At 38.3% G+C, this 12,613-nt stretch overlaps 1 protein-coding gene across 1 annotated transcript in view; it reads right to left on the bottom strand.

The window, feature by feature from the left end:
- LOC109825911 overlaps positions 1–12,114 on the bottom strand; it is a 13,750-nt gene extending 1,636 nt beyond the window's left edge. The window contains exons 1-10 of the mRNA XM_020392822.1: positions 11,785–12,114; positions 11,382–11,462; positions 8,505–9,740; positions 5,284–5,369; positions 4,335–5,188; positions 3,732–4,184; positions 2,726–3,590; positions 2,396–2,626; positions 2,175–2,299; positions 1,366–2,045 (exon numbers count right to left, since the gene is read on the bottom strand). Coding sequence (XP_020248411.1) covers positions 1,366–2,045; positions 2,175–2,299; positions 2,396–2,626; positions 2,726–3,590; positions 3,732–4,184; positions 4,335–5,188; positions 5,284–5,369; positions 8,505–9,740; positions 11,382–11,462; positions 11,785–11,853 — 4,680 coding nt within the window. The 5' untranslated portion in view covers positions 11,854–12,114. The remainder of the gene's footprint in view (positions 1–1,365; positions 2,046–2,174; positions 2,300–2,395; positions 2,627–2,725; positions 3,591–3,731; positions 4,185–4,334; positions 5,189–5,283; positions 5,370–8,504; positions 9,741–11,381; positions 11,463–11,784) is intronic.

Raw genomic sequence — 12,613 nt, 5'->3', positions numbered from 1 at the left:
ATATATAATTTTTTTTTTAGAACAAATTCCTCTCTTATAATTTGCCATCTTCAGAAGTCAAAGAGAATCAGGACTAGTTTTGGGCTTAATTATGTACTGCAGTGTATATCTAACCATCTAAACATGAAAGAATCTGACAGCCAAAAATCGTTGTTGCACGAGAACATAGTTATCAGCATACCCAAATGGATGGGAGAAGCTGCAGCAGTAAAGCATAGGCGTGGATATAAAATACATGTACTAGATAAATACAAATGATATGGCTAAAGATAAACTAGATGTAGAGTATGTGTAGGAGTACAAACAGATTGGACACAAAGTGGATAGAGTATTTGCCAATAAGCACGGGTGTTTTCTAATCACAGATACAAATATGATGTTGTAAGGAACTCATATCCACATCAGTCAAAATCGATACGATCAGACGTGAGAGACACAAAAAAAGATACATACAAGATAGGAGAGAAGCAGATAGGATTCAAAAATCTGCAAATCATGTGATGAAAAAACTGCTAAATACAACAGAATCTTTTGAATCATAGCATACTAGGTGTCCATCATACCAAACACCTACAGCTGGATCCCTGTATCACCCAAATCAGCTTCAAATCAACTAAACCAAGGCCAAAATAGCTTTAATTCAACTAATCTAGGGGATATTTCTATTAATTTTTCCTATGAAAAACATCTCGGCAACTTGTATACACATACGCGCTATATTAAAATGCCAGCTGATATATTAACTTTGAAAGCTATCTCAAAACCTGAGTTATTAAGCTATTAGTCATGTTCGTATGTTAAATTTTCTGCCTGTGGATAGAATTAGCCTTAGATTCTCGCTGTATCATAAACGTCTTTTTAGTTTGATTGGATAGCTTTCAAGGAACCAGCGAAGATTTGAAAAAGAGGGAAAGTCCTGCTTGGAACTAGTAGATGCAGAAGGTCTTAAGATGGGATCGATATGGCACATCGTACCAGTTAACCCAAATGAATATATTAGCTGTTGGTTATATCAAGCTTTTGGCAAGCTGTCAAGGTAAATAAATGGATCCAATTGTTTCTGCTTTAAAATTTTGAGATATCAAATTCATGCGTAGTTCTAGTGCCTAAGGTGTCGCCAACCAAAAAAACTTAACACCAACAGAAGATAAGCAGACGGATCATCATCAAAATAGTATAGAGCAATTCAGAAGCATATAGTCAAGTAAAAATTCAAAGAAAGTGTATTAGTAATAATATCTGCGCATCTATGCACACAATTCAGAAGCAACTGAGGCACTCATGATATACCAACAGCTAAGTAACAATCATGACAACCAAGCATAACATATTAAACCAAATGCGATGTTGAAAAGAAAGAGTTACCAGATAAGCATCATCATTTTTCACTTCTGAGCAACATGGAGTGCCGGTCTTCTGAAACCTCGACTCAGGATGCGGATTGGATAGATTAGAAAGCTTGTTTGTGCTACTTAAAAAATGGCTAACAGGAAATGCATGTGAACTTTGCTCCAATTGTGGCTTAATGCCAGAAGCACCCTGAAAGGAAGAATTATGAACAAGAGGAGATTCCTGAACTTTGAACATTCTATCCTCAATTTTAGAGGATGAATTGTCCCAAGCTTCCACAGAAGTAGCGGACCTCAGCACCTTGGCCTCTGGTGATATGTCCCCCCTAGGTGATTTTTCAGAATTCTCAATTGAAATAGCTTTTTGGGAACTGGAAGGGAAAAAGCTAAGAACAGGAGGGTTTCGAGTGGCATGGTCCATGTTCAAAATGGATCCAAAAGCTTCCTTCCAGGGACTCATTTTGCATGCCTTGTCCTCTGGTGATATGTTGCCTCTTGGTGATTTTTCAGAATTCTCAATTGAAACAGCTTCCTGGGAACTGGAAACTAATGAGGTGAGAGCAGGAGGAAGATCTTGAGTGGCATGGTTCATATTCAAGGGTCTAGAAGCTTCCTTCTGCGGACTCATTTTGGACTTTAAACCATTTATGCTGCTCCTTTTGAATATACCCCAAAGGAAAAACAGCCTATTCCAACCTGCAAACAACAGTCTTCTTATTTTGGAAGTTTTGGAAAAATATATACATTGTTCTTTAAGGAATCTTCAAGATGAGAAACCACCAAGCATACATAACAATTGCAGTTAAAAACTAACATAAAACTCACGTTGAGAATGCACAGGTAACTTAGTTGACGGGAATATAAGAAGTTCGTTATCATCAATGTTCCCTCTAAGAGATAAATCATTTTTAAGCATCTTCTCCAACAGCTTGCTATAACTCCTCTCATAACTGGAACAAAATAAATCAACAGAGTAGGAGAATCAGGTAATACACCTGACGAGGCCATGAGGACACAATAAATGAAAAAAGGTATAAGAAATAAACCTATCAACATCCTTAGCAAAGAAAAATAGGGCAATGTTATGCTCATTGGGAATAATTTCCCTAGACTGCAACTGCCATAAACTACTAGAGGGAACTTCCTCCAGCTGAACTTTGCAAGTCATCTTGTTTGCTACTTCAAGAACTCTGGGTGAAGAAGATGTAGACAAGTGTGCCTGAATCCCATCAAATGCTACAGACTCATTTCCAGGTCTTCGAACCTCAAGACTACCTCTGCAAATAGAAGAAAACAAATGGAATTGTCTAAGCTAAACAACTAAAAAGGATTCAAGCGTATCGATACACTATCAAATTCTGAAAATAGAGACGTACTGCCAAATGAATTCAAGCTCTGGAATTGTTGGAGTTCTAGAAAGGGCTGCAAGTAGTGAAGCCTGATCAGGCAAAACATGCAGTAAATGCCTTGTATTCAACTCAACTGAAATAGCATCAGAAGCATTTAAATCGCAGTCTTTAGGAGAGCAAGAAGTTTCAATTATTAGAGCAGCTCTAGAATCACATGAAGCTTCAAATAGTGGACAGGGTTGCAGCATTACATCACTAGCATGTGCTGTTTTGACACAATCAGCTTCTGATCTTCTTGAGATATCTTGTTCATTAGATGTTCCTGGCTCAAAAGTGATATCTCTAGGATGAGCAGTGGAACTGGACACAAAATCTTTCGAAGCTTCTTCACAGCTATGATTTGCATCCAAAATGGCCAACTCCTTTGACTGAGCAATCTGTATGTTGTTCTTTTGCAACTTACTTTTCGGAATGTCCGTCTCCGTTTCTTTCCGGTTGTTGTCTTCTCCGTTTCCATCCTTTGAATTCTTATCTGTTGAAGGCTTAACAGCAGATGACCGTAGCTTATTAATTGAGCAGAATTGTGTTGTGTGACCTACTTCATTACATCTTTGACAACGTAATATTTGATTCCCAGCAGAAACTGACTGCCTAGAGTTGCTCAAAACACTCTCCTTGGTTTTATCATCTTGATGAGTTGGCTCAGCATTATGAAGAACAGAGCAGTCTTGAACTGTCTCAGTATTATTACATGATTTATCGGTAGCGCTGGATCTCTCACGAGCACCTTCATCAGGGGACTGCCTTTGGTCCTCATTGTTAACCATCGCATTCAAAGATACACTTCCAGGAACCTTTGATGAAGATGTCTGCCTCTTTGCTTCATTCCTTCCTAATAGACAAAATAACAGAAGAAATCATCAAAATTTTCAAATTTTAGCAAAGTTTGGATAATATAACTCCAAAAACTACTAATAACTTCAAATTTAAATCAAAGATAAACTTGAGACTCCAGAGGGAATAGATTATTTACCTAAACCATTTACAGACTCTGATCCTTTACTCATTCTAGCAACATTAGATTCAGACATATTCAGCTTCATATCGTGACCTGCAGTCTTCATGTCCATCTTTGCAAGAGTCATGCTGGTACGAGACCTTGGAGATAAAATGGTGGAGGGACCATTATGGATAGATCTCTTCTTTTCCATTGTATGTCCTTCTTTCATCTGCTTCAAAGATTTTGGATCCGCAACTCCGGACTGATGAATGAACTGAACTTTACTTGCTGACTCACTACGAGAACGACCAGATTTAATGTTTTTAAATGATGCAGACTTAGTCATTGATCTACCAAGTGCCTCTTTCTTCATGTCGCTAAATGAAGATCCTCGAGAGATTTTTGGCTTAAGAGGAACACTTTCAGTGAGCTGTTTAACCTTCGGTTTAGAGCTTAAGTTGAAAGAACTTGACCGTGAGATGAACCCTGCACAAACATAAAACCAATTAGTTCTTTTTTCTTTTTTCTTTCGTTTTCAATTTTTTTCCTTATTTTATGGGATTTGGGGTGGGGGTGTCGGAGGGAAAAGAGGGATAGAACTGCTTGTTTCACCAGCAATATGGTTAACAAACTCACCATGAGGAGACTGAAGCTTTGCTGTATCTTTTAATGAATGAGAACCCAACATAGATTGTGAGCGGGAAAAGCCCTTAGGACTGTTTGCCCCGCGACTTTCTGTTGTTCCAGGCATGATTGCTACCTTCGTTTTTAGTGCATCCAAGTTCTTGAATGAAGTCTCGCGTGATAGAGCAGGTTTTTTCCTAGGACTTCCCATCTCAATGCATTCACTATCCTGACTCTCAGCAAGTCTTTTAGCTGAAAATCTCGGACTTTGCAGTACTTTATGCACCCTTCCAATGTCTGGATCAACTGCTTTCATATCCAACTTAGATGGATGCTTCGAACCTGATGTGCTAGAAAATTTCTGGCTGGTTTCATTCAGACACAATAATTTTGACGTTTTGGGAATGTTTTGAGATGTATTAAACTTTTTACATCCACTTTCCTCCTCCTTGCATTCTCTTGATGTTCTTGGTACTGCTTCAGATCTACTTCCCTTCCTGCCTTCAGTATACTCCTTAAGCTTGACAGCTTCTGCCGTTGAAGATAATTTTTCCAACCTATCCACCTTAACCTTTTTACTTCCATTGTCCTCCTTGCGTTCTCTTGATGTTCCTAGTACTGCTTCAGACCTACACCAATCTGTGCCTTTAGTATACTCCTTAAGCTTGTATTCTTTTGCCATTGGAGATAACATTTCAGACCTATCCACCTTCTCAATTTCACAACTATCCTTCAGCCTAAATTCTTTGGCTGCTCCAGGTACCATTTCAATCTCTTTTGACCTTTCAGCATCCTCCTTCAGCTGGCATTCCTCACATAACCAATCACCTTTTGGAACTTCACGCCTCATCTTTCGCATACAATAACTAATAGGAGAGCAGTAAAGAGTTTAAACCTCAAAGAAAACTTACTATCAGAGATAAATTGGTCAAAATTAAAGAAAAAGATTGCGATGGCTTACATGTGCTCTGCACCGTCACTGCATCTGCTACAAAAAGCAAGTTTTTCCTCTCGTCCAGCATCCCCACAGATATCACAGACTTTTACCTGCCAAACAGACGGTAAGAGATCCCAGAGAGGATTAGATGCACAACGCTCGAAATGTACAATGTCTAATGCAGATTGGTGGTGAAAATTTTATTTTCGTCAACAAATGACAGGACTACAGAAATCCTACAGGTGCCTAATTAGAATAACTAAGAGCTCATAGGCACAGATTTACTGGACATTTCATTCACAAACAAAAAGAATATTGATTGTAACAGCATGCCCTATCCTAAATGTGAGTCCATACTGGGTGATCCTACTTCAAAAGTTTTTAACATTAATAAACATTTCCTCTCGAGTAAAGATCAATTAATTGGAGGGGTGGAGCCATATAAGGGCCCGGGCCCTCATTGGATATATATATTAAAAAATACAAGAGGTATTGATGAATTGTAATTTTCTAGGTTATGAGGACTAAAGTACAAAATCCTCACAAACAGTTCACTTCTTTCTTTTCTTCTCAAGATCTAATCGCGAGATCTCTTCTGTTCTCACAATCCTCCTCTGCAATCATGAACAGTGGCAACTCCTCTGCTCATCTCCGCCCTCCTCCGGCTGTGGCCGGCATTTGGTGCTCATCCACTCTTCCACTTAATCACATTCTGATTGTGGTTAATTTTCTAACTTTTATCTTTTGTTCTATTGACTTGTTTAGGTTATAGTGTTTAATTTGTTTAGTGTTATAACTTTTAGCTTTTTCCCTCTATCGATTTGTTTAATTTTCCATCTATTTTTCCTTCCATGATTAATAATTCTATTAATTTGTTTAGGGTTTTCGGGTATTAACTTTCAGAGTTCTAGATTTTCCCCACCTTTGATTTGTTTCAGTTTTAGGGTTTAGTTTTTCTAAGGAATTTAATTCTAGTCAATCATAATCATTCAATTCCTGAAAAAAATCAAAGTATGAATGTTCATCTTGACAAAAACATAAACTGTGATACCCGGACATAGGAAATTTGATTCCATATCGGTGTCGGGGACACGGGTACGTATCGGGTGCGGATCCGCACCCAAACTGCAGGGACACAAAACAATTCCAGTCGCCGCACGTGGGAGTTTTTCTGACTCGAAAAAAATTTGCTTTGGCTAATCGGGTCTGTTTTTAGGACCTAATAACCCAAAACCGCTATTAACTCTATCTTTATGGAAAGCGATACCTCAAATCTCATTTCATTCTCTCATTTTCCACATCAAGAGACCTCAATCGAAGCAAGGAAACACTGCACCCTCCACAGATGTTTGCCGGTCTTTCGAGGATAGCGAGATCTCCAGCGAACAAAGGAACGTAGCTTTTGTGAATTTTGACTAATTTAGGGCTTTTTGGGGTTTCGAAATTCTATTTTTGGGTTTTTATGAATTATTCTTGGGTTTTTGAGTTCTTTTTCCTTTTTGTTTTATTAATCTTCTTCCCCCTTTTTATAATCTACATTTACATAATAAAAACTATAAATAATATATATATATATATATATAATATAGAGCAAAACTTCTGTCAACTTAAGTGGACGTCCACTAAGTTTCTTAGTCATTGATGATCACTTGATTGAGCTACATTGTGGATGATCCGTTCCGTTCAACTTGATCTATATATTCTAAAACCCCAACACACCAAATTTGGGGTGAACCCGTCGTAGTTTGACCCTTCATCCGCTCGTATCAATTTTAACGGTTTCGAGTGAATAAAACTTTTTACATGGCTCGACGGAGGGTCAAACCACAACGAGTTCACCCCAAATTTGGTGTGTTGGGGTTTTAGAATATGTAGATCAAGTTTAACGGAACGGATCATCCACAATGTAGCTCAATCAAGTGATCATCAATGAACTCGAAACCGTACCAGTGCAACCTAGGACATAACAATCTAATTCTAAAAAAATCAAATAAAAATCATCAATCCAATCATCAGGAGTTTGCACATGAAGACAGAGGATAAAATTTCATATAAAACAATATTGTACATGGATTATATTTAATATGATAATTTATGTTTAAAAATGTTAGTATTCACGTATTTCATCTTTTTCACTCATGGAACGACTTCTTAAAAGAAATCAAATGCCTCCTATCATTGCGGTTGATAATGACTCAATTATGGAACAATTGCTTAAAAGTGGTTGAGTATCTCCTACTCCCATGGGTTAGGGTGACTTGGGTTAGGGTGACTTGCGACCATTACCGTCACCGCCGCCTCATTCTCAACCTTCACTAATTTTGGACCTCTTGCCAAAATTCCTAGCTCCGCCACTGATCAAGGAAAAAATGATGTCTTCTACTAAATATGTTTTAATTAACAAACATTTTACCTTCCTCTCCCTACCACAATCACATATCCTAAATGTGCATACAAAAAAGTAGAAGTCCATATTCTCCAAAAAAAAGAAAAAGAAGAAGAGGTAGTCCTACTTGAAAGTTTTAGCATAAACAAGCATTTTACCTTCCCTCCCTCCCAGCGCTCCTTATCCCAAATGTTCATACAAGTAGTAATCCTACTTGAAAGTTTTACCATTGGTAAGAATTTTACATTTTTCCTTGAGCACTAATCCCCACTGACAACCATTAGTAAAATCTCCTTTGTGAGACTTATTCATTCATGAACCCTTGACCCACCCGCCTATAAGAGCCCTGGTGCTAATACAAGTTAGCAACCATTAATAGATCTCCTTATGAGACTTGTCAGTTTGTGTTCCATCATTTGGTAGCCAAGGCTAGTTTTGTGTTTGTTTAGTTGGTAAGACTCATAAGAGTTTCTTTTCTAAATAATATTATTCCAAATTTCAAATATTACAAGGTTGATGTACATAGCCCATTACCACTTCAGTTTGTTTTCACATTATTGCTGAATCTATAAACAACAGCAACAACAATGAAGCCCTAATTCCAAAGTTTTGAAGTTGGTTGAATATATACTATTTTATTTTGTGGTTTGAAACGGAAGGAAAAATTGTCAGCTGGTGAGCCTAGAAGCATATGGTCACTCCAAGATAGATATTTCCTCAGACCAACTGACATGCACACCTACTACTGTTATGCCTTCTATATAAAAGAATAAACTAAATGTCTAGTATCTGAGAGGAAACCCACAGAAAAATAAATGCTTAAGATGGAGTTAATTCCACAAAAAGTATAGGCACTTACATCTAACAACTCAGTTTCTGACTCAGAATTTTCACTATCCATAACCTGCTGAGGTTCTTGCGCGTTAGACACGTCGACTGAAGTAGGCATTTCAAATTCCCTGTTCATGGAGCTCGTCATCCAAACTTCATTAGATGAGATCCCCTTGTCTAAGACATGTTCATTTCCCAAGAATGAATCAGTAACCCTTACAGAATCAGCAGAGAAGACATTTCCAGTGTAACCTGCTTTACTGTGTTCATGTTTAGATAATGTTTCCTTTTCACCAAGGCTACTAGCTACTGCAGCTTGTGATCCTAATGAAGATTCCCCCCCATCAACAAGTAGTTGACAACTTGGACTACCATCAGAATTCTTGAAGGCATTGTGGCTAAAAACATGTTCATGTTGGGAGGCTGAGCATGGATATTGAACTTTTGGAGAAGTGATGTGCTTTAACATATGAACCTCCTCAACTTTGGACTTATCAGAGAAGGAAGCTTTAACAGAATATTCGCCATTTTGGAATGATTCCTCGCGGTGCATTGCTAGCCTATTATAATTACTCTGTTGCTGTTTAATTTCACTGCCATGCAAGTTGTCTGTGGCTTCAATCTGAACTGTATCTTCAACTTCTTTAGAAAGCAACATATGAGCTGATGCAGAACTGCGAGTAGCATTTTTCTGATCCGTGTTACAAGTACCTACGTCAAGGTTAGAATCTTTAATTCCACTAATACAAGATATGTTGTCCCCGTGGCACGAATCAGGTGTGTCGTGGCTATTTGAGGAAACCAAACAAAAACCTGCAGAACTTCTTTTATCTTGGAGGAATTGATCTTTCCCTGTTTCTCTCAACGGCACAGGAGGTGTTTCAACATTCTCAGGTGCTTCACAAGTATCAAGGGCCTTCATTGATGCTTTGCTTTCTGTGCACTCGGAGTATGAATCGTGACTTGAACTGGAACTAAGAAAGTTACTTGCTTCACTAGCTGTATGTTCTAAATCATCACATATTCTGCTTTTACAATGGGGCATCCTGTCAGCATAGATGAAAGAATAATTATCATCTTCTTTTGTTGCACAACTAAAGCGGGATGATCCACACTCCATTTTTGATTCCATAGCTAGTGCAGTTCTGTTATTGTGCATGCAGGATGAACAAGGAGCAGAGCACATGTTGCAAGTCCCGGATTCAATTCTCATATGAGGACTGCTATCTGTGAAGGTTAACTTTCTTTCAGAGGGAAATAAACCCTACATAAAGAGAAGGAACAGGAATCAGGATATAACATTGTGATGTGATAAACTCTAATATCCGCAGATGATGACAGCACATGTGCAGTCATGAAATGGATTTGTGTGAGTTAATGCAATACATGTCACATGTGAATAAGCGCCTACAAATCTATTCGTCTACAGCATATTCATGGAGACAATAGATTTATTACAAAGTAAGGGCCTGCAAGCTCATAGCCATCTAAACAATCTCATACACAGTGCACAATTCAGATCTACATATAATGTGGAATAATTCTAATCTAGATATACCGTGGAAGCAAAAGACATGTCCAAAAACTTCTTACCAGACCAAATATATCAAATATACATCAAAACATGCAACTTTTCAGAAACATTGCACAATTATATGGGGTGGATCCTGCATGCGAGCAGCAAAAAGATTGCAATGTTAAGTGGTTATCTAGTACTCACCCTTATATTAGAGGGCATTCATATTGAATAGTGTGCTATATGTGAGCAGAGGTTTAGCAGAAAATCTAATTGTGTTTGGAAGTTCAGAAAAAGAAACATGGATATGTAGAAGTAAGTTACAATTCTACTGAAACATAAAGACGAAAGGATAATGATGAATCTGAGATCGGATCCCAACTGACTTTTAAAGGCCTTCACTTATCAAATGATAATCCCTGTTTTTTTTGTCTATGCGTTCTGAAGATTAAGGCTTTGAGATCCCATGGTGCAAACAGTGAAGACCTCTACTCCCTTTGTTGCATTAACTATAATCTTATTAGTTATCCCTTCTCCTATAGTGGCCTTCATGGTTATGACCAAACCATCTCAAGTGATTTTCTTTCCTTTTATCCTCAACAAGATCAACATCTAATCTTCTATGAGTGCACTCATTTTGTATCCTACCTTTTAGTGCATTATCCTCAAGACCATAGTACTTTTCCTACTCATTTTTTGCACATTTTGTTTTCTAATTGCCGACATGCTGATCCACAAAGCATTGTTGGTCTTATAATAATCCTATAGAATTTTCCCACTAGTCTCATTGGTATTCCAGAGTCACATAAGCCTCCATAGACGCTCCTCCATTTTAATCACCCGATTTGATCGGGTGAATCACATCATCATATATCTCGCCATCATGATCAATAACCAATCTTCAATAACAATAGTGATTACACATCAAAGAAGCTACAAAATACGAGCTACTGTCACATAAAATTTAGAACATTCTCATGGATTCACATGTTATGCTAACAGATCAATTATATTGTCAAGAAATACATATGACAATCATCCAGGAACTAACTCAAAATGAAGTGATATGCCCCGAGAAAACTTATACTAAACATTTCAGTAACTATTATATAGGTCTGAACAAAACATGAAGCCATCATAAGTTACCAAAGCAGGGAAATTACATTACAAAGAGACACGATTTAAATGCTTAATGGTCCATGCACTTCATTAACAAAATGTAACTCTAGGATGCTCGTGTATACCTCTCGGCTCTTGGTAACAACATATATTCACGTAACCTTTTTCTGTATCCCAACCTTCACCATTATAATAAAATATGAGCTAAAGCCCTATTTTCCCTCAGAATACAAAAACTTTGGATTAAAAAAAATCAAGCGAGCATCTTACAGAATTTGTCCCGCGAAGCTCATGATCTGACTCGTCCACGGGCCCTTGGATGCGACAGTTCCCTTCCAGGACTGGCGTAATCTACAAATCACATTAGAACTATCAGTCACCATAGTGTGCAATTATATAGATCACGTTCAAATCATCCCAAAACCCTAGCTTTCCACTCCAACTAACATCACAAAACTATAACAAAATTGAGATGTGCATCTGGATACCAATAATAATAATAATAATAATAATAATAATAATAATAATTTATAAGACATCAACAACTTAGTAATAGCACGATAATTCAATTAAGTCCAAGGTTAATCTAATTAATCTAGATTAGATCAATCATCAGATTATAGATTAAACCCTAATCTAAAGACACAAACAAAAATAACAACAATCTACATGCCTCCGGCTCAGTAATCATCTCAGTAGAATCGTACAACTCTTTCAGCGCCCTCGTAGATCCCTTCTTCATCCTAATCAACAATCTACTAAGATCGAGTCACCTCCAATCCAGGCTCGGTTCCTCATCCGCCGTTAAAATTAGGGTTCCAAGCTCCAGCGAGGGCTATCGTGCGCGGGGGGACGGATCCTCCGTCGATGCTGGCGTGAGCCTGAATTTCTATCGTGCGCCGGGTTCTAATGGATCTGAGGGTTTTGGGGGACCCCGCAAGAAACCATGGCGATGAGAAAAAATGAAGAGAGGAAGAGGAAGAAGAGAGCGAGAGATGCATTGAGTGAGGGGCCCACTTGCTCTATTCCATCTGGTATGTAATTTTAGAAACTATTTTCACAAAACCCCTCCGACTTTCTGAAATTTGTGGAACGATCCAGCCTCTCGCACGGGCGAGGCCCGTTATTTGCTGCGAGTGTGGGCCTCTCAGATCGCGACGCGTGTAGTGACTATTTTTCGATCCGGGGATAAAGGCGGTGGGGGTTAAAATTCGCGAATGACACGTCAGGTGAATCTCAGGCGTAGGATTAGTGAAGGACGGCTGTGATTGTTTTTACGCCGAAATAAAAAAGATGCGTACTGCTTTCCGAAATTGCCCTTTGAGTTTTCTCCACGGACGCGCTTCTGGAAACTTCTTTAATACGGCAAGGATGAGAGCTTGGTGGGGACTTGGAAGTAGCGCCGAATGCTACAACCATAGTTGTACAATGACACGTGTACAGCAGAGCGCGTGAGTTCTGATTTCTGAAGCCATCTTGCATGGTAAGTTGGCGACCGATGA

This window comes from Asparagus officinalis, chromosome 10, assembly GCF_001876935.1.
Source record: "Asparagus officinalis chromosome 10, Aspof.V1, whole genome shotgun sequence".
Classification (NCBI taxonomy): domain Eukaryota; kingdom Viridiplantae; phylum Streptophyta; class Magnoliopsida; order Asparagales; family Asparagaceae; genus Asparagus; species Asparagus officinalis.
Note: the sequence above shows the minus strand (reverse complement) of the source record. Positions and strands in the feature narration are given on the sequence as shown.